The sequence below is a fragment of the Caretta caretta genome, chromosome 4, assembly GCF_965140235.1.
Source record: "Caretta caretta isolate rCarCar2 chromosome 4, rCarCar1.hap1, whole genome shotgun sequence".
Taxonomy (NCBI): domain Eukaryota; kingdom Metazoa; phylum Chordata; order Testudines; family Cheloniidae; genus Caretta; species Caretta caretta.
The window spans coordinates 101,128,942-101,154,700 of NC_134209.1; the positions used below are offsets into that span (position 1 = coordinate 101,128,942).

The 25,759-nt window shown below is 38.7% G+C and overlaps 1 protein-coding gene across 11 annotated transcripts in view; it reads right to left on the reverse strand.

The window, feature by feature from the left end:
- FIP1L1 (factor interacting with PAPOLA and CPSF1) overlaps positions 1-25,759 on the reverse strand; it is a 70,505-nt gene that overhangs the window by 29,819 nt on the left and 14,927 nt on the right. For 4 of the 11 annotated variants that reach the window (XM_048848302.2, XM_048848300.2, XM_048848299.2 and 1 more), the window contains exons 5-13: positions 24,334-24,395; positions 22,516-22,623; positions 21,416-21,546; positions 21,040-21,108; positions 17,074-17,183; positions 16,270-16,407; positions 14,363-14,470; positions 4,002-4,095; positions 2,734-2,887 (exon numbers count right to left, since the gene is read on the reverse strand). In XM_048848302.2, coding sequence (XP_048704259.1) covers positions 2,734-2,887; positions 4,002-4,095; positions 14,363-14,470; positions 16,270-16,407; positions 17,074-17,183; positions 21,040-21,108; positions 21,416-21,546; positions 22,516-22,623; positions 24,334-24,395 — 974 coding nt within the window. The remainder of the gene's footprint in view (positions 1-2,733; positions 2,888-4,001; positions 4,096-14,362; positions 14,471-16,269; positions 16,408-17,073; positions 17,184-21,039; positions 21,109-21,415; positions 21,547-22,515; positions 22,624-24,333; positions 24,396-25,759) is intronic. The other 7 variants (XM_048848313.2, XM_048848312.2, XM_048848316.2 and 4 more) reach the window with 6 other exon arrangements.

Consider the following 25,759-nt stretch of genomic DNA (forward strand, 5'->3'; position numbering starts at 1 on the left):
GGACCCCAAAGCGGGTCTCGACCCTGTTTTAATGGAGCTTGTTGAGGTCCAGGGCCAAAACTGAAGCCCAGGCCCCCCTGCTCCAGGGCCGCAGCCTGAGGATTTCAGCTCTGGGAGTCAGGGCTCGAGTTATAGGGCTTCCCTCGGGCTTCAGCTTTGCCCTCCCTGCTGCCCAGGGCAGTGGGGCTTAGGCTGTGGCCCTCCAACCAAAGGCAGGGCTCAGGTTTAGGCCCCCCTCCAGGGGCCGTGTAGTAATTTTTGTTGTCAGAAGGGGGTCACTGTGCAATGAAGTTTGAGAACCCCGATCTAGACAGAAAGTTATCTCCTACCTTACCTTCCATAGTATAAGTGTCAAAAATGTGTAACATAATAACAGGAAAATCAGGTAATTAGCATGAGGGACACACTAGTCCCTTATCTCTGATAAACACAATGTTTAAAAAGATACTTTTAGGACAAAATGGTTAGCCAATGATTTCTTTTTGAGAGAGGATAGCACTGAAGCATGGATTCATTCCTTGCAATGCTGGACTTGACCTGAAGGCTAGTCTGAAAAGATGACCTAATCTACTTTCAGCACTTTATTTTGGGACCCTGCCTTTAACCACCCCACACAGTCCAAGTGTGATGAATCTTCACAAAATGTTACAGCTTTCACTAAAGGGGAGCAGGGCCACAATGTGCTGTCACTAAGATTCCGTGACACCCTTAAAATTATGTGGCATGCTTGAATGAGACTATAACAATGTAAAAATATTTTTGTAACATCATAAATGTATAAACGGCATCTTTTTAAAATGCAATATTAAAAAATAAAAAGGTAATAAGCTTTAAAACTATCACAATAGCACCTAAATATATTTCCTCCCAGATCTCAATTATCCTACCAAATTAAAAAACCACACCTTTTACCACAGCCAATTAGAGTGACTTTTCTAGGAGTATTTCATTGGTTTCCAGGTTCAGCTTTCCAAACAATACGAGTACTTTTTCCTGAAAAGGCATTTGCGTCACAAGAGAATAAGTGAATACAGTACAAGAGACAGAACTTCAAAGCAGGATCCTTTTTCAAAGGAGCTTCTGGAGGATGTTTTATATTTGGAGTACTTAAATTTCCTGGCAAGTAGTCCCAGTTAATATGAGGTAACAACAGTAGATTTTTTCCCCACTGAACCTAGGAGGGATGGCAGATTCTATTTTAGTAAAAGCTTTGAAGATAAAGAGCTGGCACCAGCACAATTAAAGCACGGGACTGGAGGAGCCAAAGCCACAGCTCTTAATGGTTATTTTCAAATTACTCGAAGCACGGAAGGATGTTGAAGGAGACTTTTTGAACAAGTGCATGTTATAAACCTGTCTGTAAAACGTAAGACTAAAGCCAAACCTGCTTGACAGATCTGCAACACGTGTGCATATTTCATTAAATGCCTATTCTCGACATGTGAAAGGCGTTATAAAAACATTACAGTACACCTACGTACCAGTAACATCTCACTAAGCTGGGAAAAAAGGGAGATCAGCCTAACTTTTATAGTATGCAACTCTGATTCTTTCCACCATTATAAAGAAGATAATTATTTTCAAACTCCTTCCAATGAGTTGTACATATTATTTAATGAAAAGGTCACTTTAAAGTTGAAAGTTTGATTAGCTCTGTTTTTTAAAAAAAAAAACATTACTTCTACAAAAGCTCCAGAGCAGTAGCATTCTCTCATCAAATTAATATTTCTACATTTTATTTTTACCTATAATTTCACACACACATACACACGGAAAGTGGCAGGGGAATGACTTTATTTTTAACTTTTTCTCCTCTATCTCCCCTAGGTTGCACCATTTCCTAGATGCAGGCCATTGAGAAGGACTTTGTTTTCCAGGCATAGGGAGCTTACAATCCTAAAGGTCACCAGCAGCAGCGGCACTGGCATCCTCTTCCAAGAGAGGGAACCAGACCATGAAAAAGCCAAAAACTACTGCAGAAAGGAAGGGTGCTACCTCTACAGCAGGTATCCCCATCCAGTTCATGTGTGGAGAAGATTAGAAGGGAGGATTCTAGAAGAGCACCAGACGGCAGGGAAAACTATTAAGCAAAGGAGTGGCTGTGTGGGATCTCCGCAAGGCCATGGAAGGGAAGGGAAACTGCTCGGCAGTGGAGACGGTAAAGAGCAATGGGGAGGCTAATTAAAAAATGTGTGTGCTTCTCTGGCTCCACGATGAATCAGGCTCTCTCCCCATGAGTAGTATACCTTTCCAATCTTAATGAGCTCCCACTCAGCTGCTCCTCTGCTCAAGAACTTCCTGACCTGGCCCCACTGCACTTTTAGTATTATCCCCTCCAGTCCTTTTGCCATCCACAGCTCCTCTTTAAAACATACCTCTGCAATATTAACAATAGCAAAATATTAATCATAAAAGCATCTGACTTAAAAGGGCACTTTCAAGGATGGAAAACTCAAAATTTGATAATCTCCCTGTTTTAGCTATTTCTATAGTATCCAGGTCTGTCTTTTATAAGTACTGAGGATGTAAAACCAGATTTCAGTCTCAGCCTTCCCAGTTTAATTCTGAATGGGGGAAGAGAGGGAGCAGGAATGTTCCGAAAAATCTCTCTTAGGATTTCAAATACAAGTAATTTAGGATCTAACACATTTAAAAAAAAATAATTTCAAATATCACATTCTTGTTTCAATCATTCTATAAAATGATTGAAACAATCATTCATACTGTATTTACCTGGTGGGGGAATCAGAGGAGGAGCAGTACTGACAGTTGGAGGGGGTGGGAGGAAAGGAGGGGGTGGAAGGTGGGTAGGTGGAGCTCCTGGAGGGAAAAATGGAGGTGGCTTGGTAAAACTGTCTACATCAGCACTGGATCTTTCTGAAAGAACCTGTAAGACATGAAACCTACAGTTACAATGGTTATGTAGAGACAGAGAAGAAAATTATATTTTCCAACCTTTCTAGTTCTTTCCAGGGAAGGAACATACATGCATACAAAATACCTTCTTAAATATCTATGTAAGGAATATACACTTGCAAAAAAAAACCCCACACCCAACCACCTTTCTATGAACCAAACTAAATATTAAAAACAAAACAGGAACATTTTGAATTCCTAGATTAAAAAAAAAACTACATGAAGCTGGAGTTAGGGTTGAGGCTACATGTCAGTAATTTAAGAGTAAAAAACATTACAAGAAAATTGTAATTATTACATTCAGAGTTAGGATTTCTTTTAAAATAACCTAAACATGTGAAAGCATAGGAATACAGCTAGAGCACCCAAAAACCTTAATTCTGCCATATAGTGATGCCATGAGGGAAAAACTAGACTAAAAACCCTGATTACTTTCAAAAATCAATTTAATTTAATCAGGGACCACAAACACTAACATTTCTTATTACATAGTGAGAGTTAGTGGAACAGTGACACAAAAATTTATTTAAATGTCTCCCTTCATTACAAGCCATTTATGCCTTAAATCAGATTTTTATTTCTTAAATTGCATATTAAGAAAACTCTCCTCACTTCTTTTTAACATCAGTGTCATTTGGGGGGCAGGCATGCTTGGCAGATGACTACTTTCAATATAACATTCAATATAACATGCCATAAAATTGACATTTATATTTATAATATGTGTGTGTGTTTCCAGACACACACGCATACATACACCACCACCCCCGTACAGGCCCGATTAAGTCAACGTAGCAGCCTGGAGTGTAAGTCAGCAAAGAAGTTGGACCACTGCTGCTTTTTACTAGAAAATACATTACAATGTTTTCTTTTGAACTACATCAATTTGGATTTCACAGAGAAAAAAGTTTCTTGGAGTTAAATTCAACACATTAATTTTAAATGATATTTGTTCCTTTTCCTTGGTTGTTCATATTATCATTCATCCATGAAGTTTAGAATTATTTATTCAGATGATAAGGTGAAAGAAAAAAAAGCCCCTCTTTGGTCAGTGACAGAACTTGTGAAAATCTGAAATACGAAACCTGTATGTTGCTATTTTCATTGGCTCGCCGCCTTCCTTCCACTCTGCTGATAGTGATGGTCTGTCCAATCACATCTATTGTACCAGACAATCTCCTGCAACACAGGACAGAATGGAATAACCAAAAAGTACTAAAGGACTTTTACAAAGCTTAGAACAAGCAAATTAAACAGCCAAGGCAAATAATATATGAATCAATTAAAGTCCGTAAGCTCCTTCCTCTGTACAAAAGCTATTTACAAGTCGCATAAGGTTTCTGCAGAATGCTAGATGCTAAAAACATGTTTCATTTATTGAATCTTACAACCTCAGCTTTCTTGTTTCTTTAGAATTAAGGAAAGGAGCAGTACAGCCTTCTCAAGAATAAAGGATGAATGTTTCCACATTCTACTCCCACCTCCCTTCAGTAAACAGCCATGTTTTTCTGCCTATGTTAAAAGAAAACGATCAGCAATATTGCAATTAAAGAGTACTGGTAACATGTAACAAGAAAAGAGTATCCTCAGAGAAATTCTATAAAAATTAGCAAATGCCATTAAAAAAAGTGTTACAGGAAACTATCAAAACACAGGAAATTTAGACCTGAGACTGCAGAAACTATGCCTGTAATGGTCCATGGAAGATGGAGAGAATGACTAGGTATATAATAAGGCACTGATAAAAACGGTTAGCCAGCCCTACTGTGCATACTGTAGATATTGCAGCACATATTGCATGAAATCACTCATTCTCCTCGGGGTTTTGCAACACCTAGACATAGCAACATACCAGTTAGTGGGTAACGTCAAATGGAACAGGGTACTAGAAGCCAAGAGACCTGGATTCTGTTCTTGGGTTGATAAGTCTGCCTGAAACTCAGAAGCCACTTAGACCAAGCCACTTATCCTTTGGTACCTCAGTTTCCCAAAATGTAGAAGTGAAATATGCAAGGAGCTGCCTTTCCCTACCTGCTCTAAAAACAAAGTACAGGCAAACACTTAACTCCTTCCTGGGTTTGCCTTCATTAACAAAGAAATTAATAGTAGAATAAAAGTTCAACTCAAGCCTCTCGCCAGACTTTATTTTCATTTTTGTTTTTGGCAGGGACCCCCAGTGTTTCTCAACCTTTCTTCACCCAGGATCCAAAATCCATCCGTAATTTATTGCCCAAATATCAAATACTTATGATTCTAAGGACTGATTCAGAGCATAAACCCATAAATGGTTTTGAGTGCAGGTAGGTGGGGGGACTGGTGTAAGTACTTCTCCCTTTCCTGCCTCCACAACAGTCAGGTCCAACAGCACCGTTAAGCAGCTGTGGAACCAGTTACACAATTTCTTGAAGTGGTGCTGCCCCCAGAGCTGAAATGAAAGCAGAGGTGTGGAGTGGAATGGCAGCTTCAGTAGAAAGAGTAGTAGAAGGGAGCAGAGTTTCTACTACCATCAACTTCATTTGTTCCTGCTGGGCCTAGTGTCCAAGGGATTTTGCTGTTTCCACCCACTTCAATCTGAGAGGTGCAACCTAGTGGTCACCACCTCATGAATAAGGCTACGTTTTAGTCACAAGTATTTTTAGTAAAAGTCATGGACAGGTCATGAGCAATAAACAAAAATTCACAGCCCATGACCTGTCCATCAATTTTACTATATACCCCTAACTAAAACTTGGTGGGGGCAGCTCGGAGGAGGGCGGTGGCCCTGGGGGCACTGTGTACACTCAAAGGGTGGCAGGGGGTTGTGTATGGTTGCACTGCGGGTGCTCAAGGGGGTTGCAGCCCAGGGGGTGCCACGAGTGCTGGGGGAGGGGGTTGGCAGGGCTGGGGTAGGTTCCCTTCCTGGCTCCTGGGAAGCGGTGACCAACAGCTCCTAGCTCCACCTGCTGCCTCCACTCCGCCCCAAGCCCTGGTTCTGCAGCTCCCATTGGCTGGAAACCACGGCTAATGGGAGCTGTGTGGGTGGTTCCTGCTGGCAGCGGCAGCACATGGAGCTAGGAGCTGAGTTCCTGTCACCCTTCCGGGGAGCCCCCCCTCTATCCCCAGGCCTGAGCCCTCCCACACCCAAACTCCTGCTGCTCGGGGGTGGGGGCCTGAGACTGCTCCAGCATCAGCCGGTGCGACTGGCCCAGGGGCTGGCCGAGCTGCTCAGGCAGCTCCCGGGCCAGTGGCCTGGGCCGCTGCATAAGTCACGGAAAGGCACATAATCTGTGAGCTTTGTGACAAACACGGAGCTTTACTCACGAACCACCAGAGGGTCTTAACCAAAGTTCTACTCTACATCCACTCACAGATCCTTGAGATTTTCTGCATTTTTTGTCACTTTATATTACTGAAGATCTCTCACCACCACAACCATCATCCTTCTTGTCATAGAGGAATGAATCACAATCACAGAGATTTGAGACAGAGATGGGACAATACATTTCAGAATTCCACTGATTGACAAACTTTCCAAGTACCTTAAATATCAACACAAAGGTCACATACAGTAGCTTTGTCTGAAAAACCATTAGTTTAAGATTTTTTTTTAACACAACATAACAGAAAAAAGAGACATGGTTGTTAAAGAATCTGTGGCATTTGTGTTAGAGCAGAGGGTATAAATCTTGGTACCCAAAGCAAATTCTAGCTCCAATAACTGTACCCTGGCTACCTAATTCCTCCTGAAATTTTCACTTGGCTAGTCCAGTCCCTTCCAGTTCTCAGCTGTCATATACTATTTCTCTGTGCCAGTAAACAGTTTCCACATGTCACCACAGAGGTGGCCATACTTCAAGCACAGTTTAAATGTCCTACATATATCCTCTAACAACTTAACAATGCTTTGAGAGATGCAGTGTTTATAATGCTCTTTGAGATCCTCATAGGAAACTCACCCTATAAGTGTAAATTATTAATAAAACATGCAAGTTATGCCAGCAAACAGAATTTTCTTCACTGTCTCATGAAGTTAACTAATCTACTTTCAGCATCATACTTAATACTCCCCTACCCCTGTACTCTTTCCTCAGGTGTGTTTCACTACATGCTTTCAAATCCGAGACGTTTTAAAATGTTCTCACAAGATATACTGCTCTGATAACGTAGGAGAGAGGTTTAGCCCTTCACAAAACCTGGACTACTCATCTTCATTGGGCTGCAAATAATTCCCAAAGGTCTGCATTTTGGAGAGGACCTCTAAAACTAAAGGATACTAGTTCTGAGGTAGGAGAAAGACAAGGTCTTCTAAAAGTACATTTAAAAGAGGCAAACACAGACTAAACAGAATATAGCAACTGTAGTCCCTTAGAAATGTTGAGACATTTTTCATTTTAGAAGCAAGAGTCCGAAGGGTCCGTGTTCCCATTTTTCTTCTCACCCACACTGTGGCAAGTGTCCTAGTCTCTCTCTTTCCCTTTACGAAGTGATACAGCTGTGAAACAGCTTGAGAATTTTAACATTTTGTCTTTCAATATGTTGCGCTTATTTTACTCCAACCTAATTTTTTTGCATGTATTCTGTGAACTGGAAACAGGGAGCAGACGAGGCTGCCTCTTTTCTCTGGTTTATTCTCTTTGGTATTAGACTCTTTAATGACAGCAATAAGGAAAGAAAGTGTGTCACAAGGTATCAAATCATAGAGACCGAATGCAAGTCTTTACTATATACAGACAATTCTCTATTACTAGTTAAAGACCCACCTACTAGTAAACCAGACATGTAACAGAACACTGCAGTACTTAGAATAATATCAGGATGTAAAGTCCCTTGGGTTCAAATGGAAATTCTGCTACCTTTTACATTCTGCCATCCTTCTGTTTTTAAGGACTAGCAATTTATATGGGTCACAAAAAGCACGAATGATTTAAGAGTGACATTAAACAAAGCTTTGGAACATACTGAGAGAAAAACAGGTATAATTCAAAAATCAACACTATTAGACAGAGGACTTTTGGAGAGAGAGTCATGGATTCTAAGGCCTGAAGGGAGCACTGTGATCATTGACTCTGCCCTTCTGCATAACAGGCCACAGAACTTACTTTAATTAATTCCTGTTTGCACTACAGCATCTCTCTTAGAAAAACATCCAGTTTTGATTTTAAAATTGCCAGTGATGGAGAATCCACCACAACCCTTAATAAGTTGTTCCAACAACTAACTGCCCTCATTGTTAGAGACGTGCATCTTATTTCAAGCATGAATTTGTCAAGTTTCAACTTCCAGACACTTTGTCTGCTAGATACCTTTGTCTGCCAGATTGAAGAGCCCTCTACCATCAAATTTCTGCTCCCCACATAGCTACTTACAGACCGTCTCTTATAGAAGTCTCTTTAGGTCTACTCAGCTTCACAATTCACAACTACTTTGTCCTCAAACTACTACTAACCAGCTGGAAAATTAAATTTTGGAACTAAAAGTTTTTTTGTTTTTTTTTTAGTTTTAGAGGGCAGAAAAAGCATAGATTGAAACTGAAGAAACTATATGCTTCCATGAGGAAAGCAGACATTCATCTACCAAAAGCTAAGCTTTATCAGTCTTACACAAATTCATTAAATCAAATGGAAGAGAACATACCACCACAGGTGAAAATCAATTATTACTTACATACAGTAAATTGCAAGATTATGTCATAAAGCTGCCAGACTATATCATAAAACGTATCAACAGAATATGAAAGTTTTTAGTGACATTAGTCAATACAGTACAGGAGACTGAAACATTTTGGGAACAAGTGGGTTGACGTCGGGTGAAGAGAATGGAGGACCTAGCTATTCAGGTCTGAAAATGCAGGCAACACAGAAACTACACCTCACACACAGAAGTTATTCGCTGATTTTCTAAGCCAAAAAACCAAACAATATATCACACCAGTGTTTCACACTCAATTTCTAAAAGGAGGTGAAGAGCAAAATACAACTGCTGAATGCTATGTGAATATAAACCATAGTGAATATATAGTGCTTAGACAAAAACAGAGGTCTATTTGTGTTGTGTGTACATGTGCATATAAGGAAGAAAGGAGGTGGAGGGGAGAGGGAGAGTAATATCTACCAGTATTTACAATTAAAACACAATCTGATGAAAGGTCTTGGATTACCAACCCTTGCATCTAAAGATTGAAAAACTGGATAATCAGCTAAAAAAAATCAGAGTTAAACAGGTTTTGACTACTTAAAGCATGCTCCTAGATTTTACAATTAAGTCACCTACATGCTAAAAGCAAATTTGGGAGGCAGAGTTTGGAAGCAGATTGGCCCAGTTAGAAGTCAGTCTCCATCCAGAGACTATGCTGAAATTCACGCAATTACAATCTTTACATGTTACACAAGACCCCCAAGTGAAAGCACACAACAGGTCCACGAGACAGCAGCTGACGTTGAATATCTGGCAAAGCGAGAGCTGGCATTTATCACCACATTCTAGGAACGTCCATGCACAGGGTGGTTCTGGGATAGCATTCTGACAAAAATAAATGAACCAGAGAGTGGATCTCCAGATCACCTACTTTACACATACAACCACTGTCCAAAACAACATAGTGTAGATTTCTAGATACTGAAAGAGGGATATGAAGGCTCATGGACCTTGTTTTCCTTATCTCAGATTGTTAACTTTCTTCTCCCCTTCTCCATTCAGTGAACTTTATCTGTTTTCTGTAGGAGTGAGGTACACACGTAACTAATACATTGGAAGCTGCAAGAAGTGTTACTTGACAGAATGCTTTAATACAAATTGAACAGTTCAAAATCCTTCCTTTTTAAAATGTACTTTGTATTTTGTTGTCTACTTCCTGAAAAACAAAAAACAGTGAAGAGTTCTCTCCTAAGTTACTTACCTTATAGTAACTTGGATTCTTTGAGATATGTTATCTACATGGATTTCACTCCTGGTGAGCATATTCCCCATGCACGCAAGATTGGATTATTTTTGGCGAGTAATGTCTGTTGGGGCCATGCTTGCGCTCTAGGCGCCCTCTGTTACAAGCCCAGAAGAATATATTTCTTCCAAAGAGGGAGCTACTCTGTCTAGTGTCATAGGGCATACCCAAATCCTATCCACAATCTGAACAGGAGAGCTCATCAGTATTGTGGTGGTATTTGTAGACGGTATCAAGGCAGATGCACCTCTAGCCACTGATGAGTCCAGCAAGGGTGACTCCAGTTATGTGGTCATCGTGAGATCACTTGGTACTGAGAACCTGGGCTAGAAACATCTGCACCATGGAGGTCAACATCAGAGTTATGGGCACCAAGGTTATCAGTACCAAGTGTGCTGTGCTGACATTGGTACCAAGTCAATAGTACTAGGGGGGAGTATGAACCTTGGTTTCAGATGGTACCACAGATATCTTAGTGACCAGCCAACATACTTTGATCCATCATACTTAGATCTAGCCTGTGAACTCCCTTTCCACTGAAGAGCAAGAGCCAATACAGAGGCATGATGGGCCTTCTGCCTCATTTTACGAAGCACCAGAGAAGATGACCTATGCCTACACTCGTCCTTGCAGTGATGTTCCTTCCTATCCCTTTCTGATGACTGGGTAAAGGAGGTCTTGACTGCTCTTCAATACTCAGTAGTCAAAGAGTTAAAACTCTTCAACGAAAAAATGAGCCCAGGAGCTCACAGCACAGCCAGTGCTCACAGGAGCACTAGCTGAAAGTTCAGGCTTCAAAGGTTCTTTTTCCTCATACTTTGAAGAGGCACTTCACTGAGCACTCCAGCAGAAAGAGCCTGACGCAGGCCTTGCTTGCTTTCTGTGTCAGAGACACGCCCCTCGCCAAGGCACAAGAGGCACCTAGAGCGTGCCCATCACTGAGAAGGAGAGCAACCTCACAAGACGGACAAATTTTAAATCCTAGTGACTTTAATTCAGTCATAGTGTCTTGAGTTCCAGTACTGGGGATATGTCCTAATCTACCATAAAAGGGTTTGCTTTTGTTTTTTTGCCAATGGGCATAAATAAAACTAAACTAACTACTACTAACTAGCCTAACGAGACCATGTGTAAGTATACACTAAAGGGGTTCCATCTTGCTGCCATGGGCAGTAAGAAGGAATTGAAGGACAATTTTGCTTGCTCCACCCTTTATGCCCTAAAGGCACGTAGGGTGCAGACACTGCCCCAAAGGACCCTGCGTGCCAAAAAGAATCTAGTCGTGTGGAAATGGGGCACATGCACACCAGAAGTATTATCCACATGGACAGTCACTCGAAAAAGAATAATGTTTTAGTGAATGGTTCCATTCTAAGCAGAGAATGGTTATTTATAAACCATTCAAATTACACTATCCTTATTCTCCAAGAAAATCTAGTTCAAAAAGGTACTCTCTTATATGGCAGGCTAAACTTGTTTAGGTTTTATAAATGAAAAGGAAAAAAAATACAAATGCAACTCTGTTAAGAAATTCCAAGTTGATATAAACTGCTTCATACCTTCACCAGAAATGAGACTATGAACAATGAAATGTGTTTTAACACAAACTCAACTTTTTCCAAATGTATAAACTAATAAAATCTGAAAGATACTAATTATTGACTAGGCTACTCAGTAACAACTGTACATTTATATTTTGCTCTTCATCTTCATAGTGCTTTAGAAACCATTAACTAATAAAAGTAATGCTTTTCTTTGTTTCTTCTTATCCTACCTCCATATGTACATTTTGTTCCCCTGTATCTCCTTACGAGGACCAGGGATTTGTTGAGACAGTTTTACTTGCTGTTAATTGTTGGGCACAAGTAAGCAAACAAACGTAACAAAGTAATCCAGGTTCAATTCTGTACAACATTTATTGAACAGACATACTTCAACCCTAGTTGATATTTCCCCCTTTAATCGTGCAATGTTGATTCAGGGAATGTGAAGTATTTATCTATTTAATTATGAACAAGCACAGATCAATGTTCTATGGCACTTACAGTGCTTTTTCTCTGAACCATGCAGAACTGAGAACATGACTGTCTAGGTGACAAGTCATTTTTCTCCTCATGAAAATATCCATTAGAAACATAAAATAATAAAATTAACAGAGCAGACAAGGGATAAACAACATAAGAATACTACCAAAAAAGTAATGGAGAGTTAGTTACACTACATATTACTAAAAATGTGCTGTATCAATTACAATATAGATGCAAGAAATGTTGCACTTCACTGTTCACGTTCATACCTAGACGGTTGGAAACATACCATTTTTATAAATGTTCCACTTTGACCTGTGAGAACAGAATAGCCTACAAAGACCTAAACCTTCTGTGTGCTGGCTGTTAAGCTAGTCTGAAATATACTTCATAAATGTTCAATCTGTTCACAATCTAGCTATCAATATGTTCAAAGAGGTTCCTTCATTGCTTTATATTTGTTGTAAATAGAGCAGGTGGTATTTTTATTAATATGATGTGTAAAACATCATAGTTTCCCTATTCAATTTTATATTGGTGCCTGACCAAATGCAGAGAGCTGCAAAGGGGTGTGACAGGGTGCTGAGTGAGAAGCACTTAATCAGCCCCTGCCACTCCCGCTCCAATCAAGGAGAATGAATTGGGGCTGGTTGGATAGCCCTGTGTCTGCCTGGTAACGGGCAGCACCTGCCAGCCTCATGAACCAGGGCTATAAAGGTTCAGAGGAAGCAAAAGGCTAAGCACAGAGGGAGTTGGGAGCCTTCTGGTCTGTTGCTGGCCAGGCCTGTACTTGGCAAAGATGGCTGTGAAACCTATACACAGGTGGAAAGTGGTGGTGGGAAAACAACTGTAAATAAAGAACACTGGTGTTGCATCAAGCTGAGGCGTTCCTGACTGACTGGAGAGGGCAACAGGGTCCAAAACCAGAGGGGCCCATGGTGCGCCTTGTTACAGGGGGCTTCTACAGATCTGAGCAGGAAAGGTAAAACAATAACAGATATAATTTAGCTTTAGGTACACGCCTTCAAAGCAGCTAAGCACACAATGGCTGGGCTATCAAATGAGGGAGCGGCAGCTACCTAGCTGGCTTCATCCAGGCTAGAACTTTTCGCTTTCTATCACTGAGATCAAAAGACCGGGATCATTTTAAAAAAGAACTGAAGAGGTTTTTGAGGTGAGCTGGTCTTGGATGCTGTCAGCAGTGGGTGGGGAAAATAAGCTGAAAAGAGGATGCACTCAAAGACAAAGGGAAAAGGCTACAAGCAGTGTAGGCTGGTTCTCCCAACTCAGAGATGGGGAAATAAGCCAGACCCACCTGAGCGGTGGATAGAGAGATTAAGTTTAGGCAAGGGAATATGTATGTACAGCCTCTTATTTTATATCTACTAATCTAAGTATTGTGTACCCTTTCGGCAAAATAAATCATGTTTTGTTTTGAAGAAGCTGATTCTGTCTCACTGCAAGTATACGTTGTCACAAGCTCCGAAAGAGAAACCCTTGTGGGGTCATACCCCAGTAGGACCTGCCGCATTAGTTACGGTTGATACCCAAGGGATCCTGGTGTGACAATGGGCAAACTGTGGAATTCCACCCCAGAAATTGTAATGGCCAAAGGCCTGACACCTCTAGGTGGTGCTCTCACAGAGACCCCAAAGAACGGACAGAGGTACACCTAGCCTAGTGACAGAACAAGACTCACCCTGTAATTATATCTGTCTCTGTTAAGCTGCTAAAAAATCTAACTAAATACTGTATTATTTAGACATTTATTAGATGACTTCCATAATGTTCTAGTTCTTTCAGAAGTACATATTGTTTATTCAATAATCTTTAACCTTGTACATGATTAAATTTATACTGCAGTTTCTAAATAAACTGAGCTATCACGAAAGATATTCAATCAAATGGAAGTCTTCCATTATACAGGAGTATTCATATGATGTACATTCATGATTTTTTTTTTTTCAAATGAAACCTATTACCATCTGGCTAAAACTGCTTCTTCGCTTTTTAGTAGCCAATGATAGTTCTATTTGTATCATTTGAACAACAGTTTCCATGCTCCTGGCTGACCACTATTACTGATTTACATACTGGAGGAAAAGCTATTTGGGTATTAGGGTTTTCTAGCTGATAAGCCATTGGATGGGGGCAATTAACAGGCTCTAAATTCAAACACTAGAGAAAATATTTTTAAAATGAAATGCTTTTCAATTTTTGCTTCTCACACATATATTATGTGGTCAGACCACCACCTGTTTTCAGACTCCCAAATAAGGGAAAATATGTGCTGCAATATCTAGGCACAAGAGTATATCCAGGAAACCACATGGCGGCCCTGACTAGGTAGATTTCCAAAAATCTGTCTAAGGGGGACAATGTCCCACCAATGACCAAAAAAAAAAAAAAAAAAAAAAATTAAAAAAAAGTGGGGAGACGGAGGGGGGAGGGAGGGATTAAAATGTTAAATAAGGATTGTGCCCTAATTTTTTGTTTTTCTTACCTTAGTTCAGGTGATTCGTCCCTCCCATATCGCTCCTGCCACTTCCCGATGCCTGAACTGGCTTTTCTGGAAGCAGTGCTTGTCTGTGACTGAGAAGAGGTGCTGTTTCTGGTGAGATAAATTTTCTAGGTCTTTCTTTTCTTGTCTCTATCTTTTCTGTTCTTTGAGCTCCTCTTCTCTTCCCTGCTCCCATTTCCACTGTCATTCTTCCACTCCCTCCACCCAGCATATCAACTACTGTTAAAAGCTAGCAGGAGTTCTTATGTAAGACAAGAAGCTTTACTAGCAAATTTACAAACAACACTACTGCTAGTGCCTCATACTACACTGGGAATTTTTAAACAAGTGACATCAGACTGGGATTGCAGTGCAATCCTACCACCTGAAATAAGCTGTACCTAGTTAAAATTCTCTTATTTTAAGGGATAAGCATCTACAATAGTTTTTCCACGTTTTTTCATTAACCCACTAATTTGCAATAAAAAAAGTCAGAGTAACCTTCCCTCATATACAAACAGGGTGCAGGGAAGGTGCTGGTGGTGATGAGCTTTGTACTGCTGTTACAGCATTCTACCAAAAATGTTTTAAGTAGAAGCATGCATTGCAAATGATCCAAGACTAAGTTGTTTATAATAACTTACAAATATTTTTCTTTCAAAGTCTCATCTGACCATTTATAAGAAACATTGTTTTTGGCATAGCAACTTATAACTCGGTGTATTATAAAATAGCAGACATCAAATACTAAAAAAAGTCAGCTTTGCCATTATAAGGACATGCAATTACAATGATTTAAGCAAAGTTTATATATAATACAGACACACAATATACACACCTATTCTAAATGTGTACTGATGGGGAAGAAACAGATAGAAATATAAATGCTGGCATGCTGATTTGTGCTCTCTGTTCCCATACAAGAGAACCAGGTTAGATTTCTAATCTCTACTCCCAAAGATATCAAAAGTTGGGGAGTAAACCTGGCTCTTTAAGAAAAGGAGTGCACCTCCAATTGCTCAAGAATAACTCCTCTAATTAATAACAATGTTTACTGACTTTAGTACCACTGGAAAATCAGAATATGGTAGCTGCAAGCTGAGACTCAAAGATAAGGGATGTGAGGGGAAATGAAAGTAGGCAGGGGAACACTGGGAAAGGGAAGAGGCATGGCATGAAATTTGAATTCCATCTGCAGTATGTCAAAGGGATTTTCCTTACAAAATAACATTCAATTTCAATACACACACACACAGTGCTTAAACTAAAACTGCACACTCCTATAATATACATCTACAGAATATGCAATCCATGTCTACACTACCAACGTTTTCCACATATTTTAAGCTAATATATTTAAAAATCTAATTTCATAGTAGTTCATTAACACTATCTAAAGTATTTAAAATACCAATGTAAAAATGGGCTGTGTTACACAAGGCATCATATCATGGAACAACAATGGTACTCTGCACAGTTCTAAAGCAATCACACCTGGAATACTGTGTTCAGCCTGGGAATCTCATTACCAATAGAGACAAACTACAGGTAATTCAGATAAGAGAAATAAAAATTGTCAGGGGGGTTGAAAGGATATATAAATGAGGGAAGTTTAAAAGTTATACGGTTTCTTGGATAAATAAAGGTTGGTGGAGGGACTTGAAAATAACCTACCAACATCTGAACAGTGTAAGCCCCAAGCACAGAGAAGAACTATTTAGTTTAGTACAATGGAGTATAACTCAGAGCAACAGGCGGGGAACATTTTGGCTGAATATCAAGCAAGGATTTCTTTACAGAGAGATGTATTTGTGTGTTAAACAGCCTTTCAAAAACGTGATAGAAGCCCCCTTCTTTGGGATATTTAAAATTACTCCTGACATAGTACTAAAAAATGAATAGCAAAAAACCTTGAATTGGGGAAGAGTGGGACTGGATGACTCAATACATTTCCACTGCCATCATCTGTAACGTCTACGATACTATGATAAAATGCCTTCAGGTTTTTTGAGTTGCCAGCAGAATTGCTCTTCAGGACCATTTGATAACTAGAACAAAGTAGAGTCATGAACTCCAAAGACAGCCAAGTTCACAATCACAAACACAGTAAAGCTTAGAGTTGAAGGGAGGACACAAGCAGTACATATTAAAGCCAGGGAGGTTGGAACAATACTACAGTAATGAAGTTATTTCCTCCACTTTTAAGAAAAGTATGCTAAGTGTCAACCAAGTGCAAGAAAGCAAGAGATACCTTGTAGGGCGGGGACTAGATCCCAGGAGCCCGGAGTTGTTTTTATTCTAGCTTTCCAACTCTGAATTTTGTTTATTTTGAAAAAATGTGTGTGTTCGTGCCAGTAGTGCAGTGTTAACAGGAGACATTCTGGTGGCTATTCTACTCTTTGGCAGCCAAATTAACTACATAGAAAATACCATATGAGATACCAACACTGGGATTTTCATTGTTGTCCTGTTTGGTCCTATCATTTTTTCCTGGTCTGTCATGCTACCACTTCTTTTAGGAACATCACAGGAGTCGCATTGCATGCACAAAGAGAAACGCTTCACTGAGAGCTGGTTACAAACTGAAACTGAGTAAGATCATGCTTCCTTGCATATTTTTAACAAGTCACATTTTTTTATTTCTACAACAGATCAAAACCTTTAAAAAGAAAACTCTTTATGACAAGTTATAAAATTACGACTGTCCAACTGACCTGTTTGTCGGGATTCCTGATTTGAACAGTGGGGGAGGAGACGTAAACTCAGCTTTGGTCAATTGCACTGCCACCTCCTTCTCCATATTTCCAGTTCTGCCCTGCTGTACCTTCAAGATAACGTTTTCCTCATTAGCTCAGCCTCAGAAGTTTAACAGCACCATCGCTCGATACAACAATACACACTGGTAAGACAGACCACATGATTGTGGGGATTGGTCCTGCTTTAAGCAGGGGGTTGGACTAGATGACCTCCTGAGGTCCCTTCCAACCCTGATATTCTATGATTCACAACTTCAATAATATTAAAACTATTATTCTTGCACAGTTAATAAAATCCCACATTTTACAAGGAAGAGTTACTTGCAAGAAATTGTTTTTAACAATAAAAAAGGAAACTAAAGAGCTTCACATTTATCTATGAAGATCAAAATTCCTAATTTTTTCAAGGCATATGACCAAGGACAATAAAATCTGGGTTAAATTAGTCTTCCTGCAGACTCTTATTTTATAAAATAACATTTTGATTTAAAATATCAGTTATTTTCAAAGACACTCCTCATCAAGAAAACTAATGGAATGTAAAGTCTTCACATCAAACACAAACTGCAAAACAAGGTGAAAACATTCTTCATTTAATGAGACAGTAACTACAGCCTAATTAACTTATATACTCGTTCATTAGCCCATTCATTTATAAGCCGACCCCCCAAGATGGATAGGTAAAAACAGTAAAAACTATATGACCCTTTCATAAGCCAACCCTATATCTCGGGGGTTGGCAAACTTTGGCTCCCACTGGCTGGGAACGGCGAACCGCGGCCACAGGGAGCTGAGGGGCTCCGTGCCTATGAACGCTCCAGGTAAACAAAATGACAATGTATTAGATATTCAATTCAATGATTTCATAGAGTTTAAAATCATCAAATTTTGGTATAGACCTGTTTATAAGCCCACCCCCGCTCTTTGATGTATCACTTTTTTACCAAAAATATTCGGCTTATGAACGTGTATATACGGTAATTACCTCACTGTTGAAAGCCATACCAAGGATATTCAATTCTTGTACTTTAACCATGCAGCTACTGGCATTTTCAGTTTAGTAAGAAATACTAGAAATGTAGAAAAGTTTGTAAAGTAGTGCAAGATTTTGTAGCATTTCTATCTTAAGTACTTCTGGTGCAAATACCTCTAACACTATTTTTCCCCACAGATTTGGCAGCTGACAGTGGCACAGTTTATAAGCAAAATATCTGAAAGATTTTGTTAGGGAAATATGTGAGCACTATGAAAGAAACAGAAGTAATAGTAATTCAGTAGTGGAATGACACACATATGCCACCTCTTCAGAGACTCTCTTTGGAAAAACAGTAGCAAAAGTGGAATTAGGAGCCAAAAAAAACCTAAGACCTTTTCTAAGTATACTGTATGAGATATGCATTAGCCAATAAGGTAGATCAAGAACCAAAATTTTAAATGCAGAATTAGAAATATAATAACAAAGAGTTATACTTTCCTATGCTTTTTTAACAATACACACTCAACTTTCCAGTCCTTAACATCTGTAAAACAATTTCCATTTAACAACAACATTTATTGGATGATTGTTTAGATACCAATATCTCAAATTATTATATGGGAATTTAGCTAAATCATGGTATACTTCCATATAGGCTCTGATCTTGTAACTTTTCACATGACAATGGACTGCAGAGCCTTTGCACAGCCCCAATGCCTTAAACAGAGCTCCACACAGGCACAGTAGTCCAACCTTAGATGGTAAGTTGTCTAACGCAAGGATTGTGTCTTCCTTTACGAATTTATGTACAAACACTTCAGAGACTTTCAGTGCTTAAGTAATTAGTAATGATAATAAACAATCTTGGATTCTTTAACCTCACAGGATATCCAGCTTAAAGAGAAATCATTGTGGAGCTATTTCCATGTATAGTAAAGTAATTTTGTATTCAACATTTTGTTGCCATGGTCACACTGGAATTTTAACAAATTTCTAATCAAACATGCAAAAGAGTGGCATAATTGTTCAAGTTTTCCTTTTAACCAGAAATAAAAAGGCATAATAGCTAGAAAAACTGAATAACTAATTATTACAGACCCTTCAGGTGAAGGATAAAATCCCTAAAGATTTCTACTGGCCAATCAATTCTGAAAAATGTGAAAATACTGAGATTTATTTTTGTTAATTACCTCAGGGCTAGTCTAAACCTATAATATGAAGGCAAATAATATTTTCGTTTTTATAGTTCAATGGAGAATGAAAAGTGTTTAACAAAATGATAAAATAAGCATGTTCTTCATTACCCTGTTCAGCTTACTCTATTTTCTCATCCTAACCAAATGTATGCCCTTTTATGTTTTAGACCCTTCAAATGATCAGCCATAGAATGCTATTTCAAAAACTAACACCATACATTTACAAAATTGTTTTGTCACATTCTAATTGTAATCATACCTCAAATATGAAGTCTGGAGTGGTTATGAACAAACTGTATTCAAATAAAATTCATTCATGGTTCTATTATGGGGAAATTAACAAGATTAATATTAAATGATAGATTCTGTACTAACCCAGACAGAAGTTATATTCTTCAAAAGAAAAAATGTCTTTGTCCTCAGACATCTATAGGAGATATGTACATATCCTCCTCATTACCAGAAAAGGCACGTAAATTGGAAGACACGCATGGCCAACAATCTCTTGTGTTTAGACAATGAAAATACTTACCTAAACAGCGACATATCACACTAGCTCTTGCCCCCAGGCTGTCTTCCTGTTAGAGCTTCAAACCTCAATCCCCAGACTCAAGTGAGGAAGCCTCTGAGTCGGATCACTTAAATCTCCCCTTACCAAGGCAAGCAGCAGGTCCAGAAGAGAGTCTGACCTTGTAATGGTTAGTTGCAATGGGAGACCACACTCCTTGCATTTTCTGAACTCTGCCATGATGAACATGGTGGAAAGAAAAGCTACAGAAGCTACTGTAAAGAATATCCTCACTGAGACAGAGAAGAAAACCAGTGGACACTGCAGCAATGTAGGAGTGAGAAATGGCGCACCCCCCCCCCAAACAAACAAAAAAAACCCCACCCACTTGGCTACAATTGCTGTTTCTGTTGCTGTAGCATGGAATAGAGAAACAGCAATCATCTATTCTGAACTGGTTTTAATGAAGTTCAAGAATGAAATACTTACCATACATTACAACTCAACAACCAAAATAAAATGACTTTAGTATTGCAACTGAATCTACAGACTTATTTATATTAAAAGCAGTTTTAATATAAATTGAATGATTAAAGAGTGACTTTCAAAAAAAGAGAAAATTTAAGTCAATGCTTCACTCCAGTCTACTGAAAATAAAAACAAGTAGCTAGGTTGTGTTTCTGTTAAAATACTGATATTTTCTTATGGCAGTTTGTCCTCATTTAGACAAATATCAGATGGAAATAAAGCAGAGTACATCTAACCCACATTAGACAACAGAAGAACCTAAAAGAAAAGATATCTTCACATCTCAGACTCACTGAGGATGAAGGGTACAAAATAAAGTAAAATAACTACAAGGCTGTTGGGTAAAATATCGTGCCATAACATCCTCCAATAGCTTCCAAAGCCTCTCCAGAACCACTGCAGGAATTCTTTAACCTGAATAACAAATGCACTATAACTAAAAAAATAAAACCACCACATAAAGCAAGTATAGTTTCACTTAGCAATTGTTAGTGCACTAGGCCATTAACTCACATGCTTGTAGCAGTGATAACAAAACAAACTTTTTTTTTTAAATTCAGCAACTTTGTGAGATACACTGAAAGTCACTGATGTAAGATGAGAGCTTAGAAAAACAGCTACGTCCACTTCAATCTTGCCTCTATCACTTGAGAGTAGTATGGGAAGCAATACTCAACAAAAATGAGAGCAACCAAGGAAAGTTTACTAAAATTCACCTTAAAAAGATTGTATCTGCCATCTTGAATCTCTGCACCTGGTGTTACTTCCATAGAATTGTCTTCGGCCTAAGTTAAATAACACATTGCCCATTAAGATACCACACAACTTTGAATTGATGGGCTACATCATGACTAACACATGGTTACAGCCTAGCAGTGCCACTATCTGCACAAATAGTCAACGAAAGAACAGAGAAAGATTCTGGGTGGCGGGAAAAGAAAAAGTATGAACTTATTAATAATGATATTGTACCAGACAGAAGAGGTTTCTAACACACAAACAGTGACACAGCACCGTAACAGCTTTATGGGGGGGGAGGGAGGGACGGAGTGTTTACATATTATGGAATACCACAAAAATGTTATTAATTACCATAATTTTATTTGTAGTTGAGGTAACTGGTAAAATTTCGAGTCCCATTCGTATCCTCTTTTGTTTTTCACAGTAAGCTTTCCAGGTATCTTCATTAAACCCATAATTGAAATAATCTGAAAGATCAGCACCTTCAAACAGAAAAGCACAAATTCTAAGAATTAAGCATTATAACTCATCCTTCCTTTTCTATTTCTGCTTTGTTTATAGCAACAGAAAGAATCAGAAATCAGGGGAAAGTCCCAATGTTAAGAATTATAGATTTCTTACACTGAATAATATGCAACCTTCTACAGTTCAACATATTTGATGTCTATTCTGGTCATGCTATACATTCCAATTTTGCAGAGATCAGGCTTCAAATAATAAATCAAAAAGCAATATGCCTCTTACATCTTTGTAAAGACATCATTTCCATCTTCAAAGCAATTTACAAAATACTCCAATGAGCAGTTTAGAGGGATAAAAAGAATGCAAATACTGGCCAAATCTGGCTTTACCATATGTATTGGGAGAGAGGTAAGCAGAAAACAATGAACACACGCAGAGACCCTAAGAGTCAACCTTCTCCTCAAAGTCTGTGGGTGCCCTGCATGAATACAATATATCAGAGAGTGACAAGAGCTAAGGGGTAATCATTCTATGTAGCTTTTACTGCTAGTAACATTACTTTCTGCTTTATCTCTGGTAGCACATTCAGGCATGGAGCCAATGGCAACAACCCTAGAGAACTTTGGATTTTCCACTCATGGATCTCTCAGGATGTCCATGAATTTAGCTGGGCATATACCATGACCCTTTCTCCCCGCCACTTGTTGACAGGTGTTTGTAGTGGATACCCTGGAACTCCAGAATAATACATTCTCATCAGAGTAACTCATCTCCCTTTACAGGTTTTTCAAGAAGGACTGGATGATTTAGCTCATTAATTGTACAATTAAACACGAATACTACTGTGTATATTACTTCCATTTGTAGGGCGTTACCACTAAATTAATCTGCTGTGGGTAAAAACTCTCCAAAGTAATCTATTAAATATACTTGTATTTCAACTGATGTATACATTATTATGCAATAAGAATGTCATGCAGAAATATTACCTGGTTTTCGCCAAGGTTTATCCTCAAAAGAATCTAAATCTACTTCCAGCAGTGGAACACCATTAATACTTCCTGGTGCATCAAGATCAACTCCTTTGACTTTTGCACCTAGAAAGAAAAGAAACAAAAATCGTAACTTAACTCTGTAAAAGGGATTTTAATAAATGCAACACTTTTCATGTGACTTTCCTAAAATTAAAATTTTATTTTTGACAAGTTATACAGCACTAGAGTGCTAGGCATTTTACAAACAAGTAGAAGAAAGAATCCTTGCTCAAAGAGCTTATAATCTAAATGAAATGATTTTCTTTACTATCTTAAACACATTTTATCCTTCCAACTTACCTACAGTGAATTAATAGCAACTACATGGTCTGTAATTAATTTTTGTAGACTAACTACTGTACACCAAATGCTCATAAAACAATAGTTTTATACATGTGTTTGTTTTATCAGAAATTTCAGTTAACATAATTGGTGTTTTGAGGACTGGTTTTAGAGGCATCACAGTTATTTCTTGTTTCCAATAAACTTAAGTGGATGACATGAAAAAAGTCCCTGTGAAACACAAATCCTCCTCTCAGGCAACCCCTGCCCCAGAACCAAAAGGTCAGGGTACAGACCATCTGAACAGCCACATGCTGAAACCCTTCTATTGTAATCTGAGCTGTGCTCTACGCATGCACTCACAGAGCAGTCTCCAATTATGGCTTCTCCGTGCTGTGCCCTGCCCTTGCCATGAAGTGGCACCACACCTTTTCCACTGCACTCAGGACATCACATGGCCCTTCCACATTCAAGAATATATCATCCAAAGCTTTACATATAGTAGTAGTTTTATAGCAAAATGCAAGCATTGTATATTGGATCTTAAATTATATATATATTTCTGCCACGTACTTTGACTCATTAATTTGTGCAGATCTATCATCATTATTTTATAGTGCCATAGATATAAATGGTGCTTTACAGACAGTTAAAAAGAGTTTTCTTCTCCAAGCTGTATACCATCTAAATTAGACATATAGCAAGGGAAGACAACGGTCCAAGTCATGACACCTGTTATGCATCTTGTTAGCTCATATTATCTAAGCAGTTGTAGCTCATTCATCACTGCTGGAATGCAAACAGAATTTTTACGAGAGAGCTGAGAGAATGCAATAGTAGAAATCAGCAACAGAGGTTAACTAAGTGTTACCCTTTAAGTGCCTTATGGTATAGATGGTAAATACAAAGGCAAACATGTTTCTCCAGGGACTTCTGCTGTACAACTGATAATATGCTATTTATATTATTTTTCATTATTTGTATTACCTTAAATGTTAGGATTAAATTATACATAATGCAACTATACAATTTTTACGGCCCTAATTCTGAATATATCAGCAGATCTAATACACTATAGCATCGGTCTCAAAACTTTTCAGGGTCTCGCCCCCCCTTGCACCTGTCCACCCCACTTCCCAGCTAGGGGCCGAGGCTAGGGGTGGGGCCAGAGCTGGAGCAGAGCTAAGAGCAGAGGGGGTCTGGGTGGCGCTCCCTCCCCACTCCCCATGGGAGCTGGCCCAGGCCCCGCCCCGCCAAACATTCCTCCGTGTCCCCCTAGGCGGGTGCACCCCTCAGTTTGGGGACCTCTGCACTAAAAGCTAATGGACTAAAATGTTACTTTTATATTTGTCTAATTCACCAACACTGTGCAGAAACTTTAGGCAAAAATTGTTACTAAAAACAGAGTATGTGCTGCTACTACCACAGATTACTGCATTGGTTACATTTTTCTATTAATATAAATGTGCAAACATTTTTTTTTTTTTTTACCAGAAGATCCATAAACTCGACCTCCTGTCTTGATGTTGAGATTCACAGGAGCTGTTCCATAGCTTCAAGAAATTAACAAAACTGAATTAGGTAGAGAAAACTGACAAAAATGGTTAGCCATATCCAGAAACAAGAAGAGGACCTAGACTTGATTATCATTCTCAATATCTAGCTCTCCAAACTAACAACGCAGAAGTAGAGAGATGAGTCTAGGAGCAAGACAGTGCATCACTCCAACACTCAATAGCAATATCTCCAATTAATAAATGGCACTGAAGTCTCAATCACACTTTGGGTGCTGAAAGCATAGTGACCATGACAGACCCTCAAGAATTAACAGGACCAAAAAAGAAATAAAAAAGGGCTCACTTAGGGATACAGAGGATGCCAGGGAACTAGAACTGGAGAATGCTTTTGATAAAGAGTCTTTGTTGTTTCATTATTATCATTTAATCTGTACTGAAGCAGGAAGAATAAGCATTTATCAAAACTGACTGAAAGGTTATTGTAGTTTCAATAAGTACATACCCTTGTGTCTTTTGCTGAAAATGCTATTTTGTACCACCTCAAATACTCCTCAGTAAATTAAACAAATCTCATATCTTTACACTAACTATACGTTACAAAAACGGCAAACAAAAATTAGGCCAATAGAACTTTCTTCACAGATACCAACAGATCTTGAACTTCCAGTGCAAATATATAAAAATACCTTAACTATAAACAAGACACGACACTGCTCTAATAATAGAGTGCTGTCACTTGAAAAGGCCCAGTAATGGTGTTGTAACTCAGGACACCAAGGAACAAGTTCTACCCCAGGATGTGTGCAACTGGCTCATCCTCACAGGTAGTATTTGCCCCTAAATGTAGTGAAGACACTTTTATTATATAATCTTGGTAAGTAAAAGGCAGGGTACAATTTATGGTGTAACTATCCTGCAACATCTTTCTCATTCCAGTTCTCTTCCTAAATAAAAGTAATTTGCATTGCAATAATGCAAGACTGGCAAATAGCACTTTTCTTCTGGTATGACATGCTACATCAGTATTTGACTTTGTTGAGAAAATTTTATAGTTCTCTTATCAATGGCCAAAACTAAATATTATACATGGAGATAATTTAAGCTTGTAAAATAACTTACTGTACTAAAGTTTATTTAAACTAAAACTGAATTAATTTTAAAATCTATTTTCCATTCATAAAAGCAAGAGTGGGTGACAAATTCATTGTATAACCTTGTTCTGGAAGGACTTTTTAGAAAAAATGTTCACTTTATTTAAAATTCCTTGTACTCAGTTTAATAAACTTTAGTATAATATGCTAATAATCTAGGTAGTCAGAGTAAGAGGGGTACCCTGGCCATGAAAAATGTAATCCTAACCTTCCTCCCTATTCCCCCCCCCTCCAGGTTCTCCTTATCCA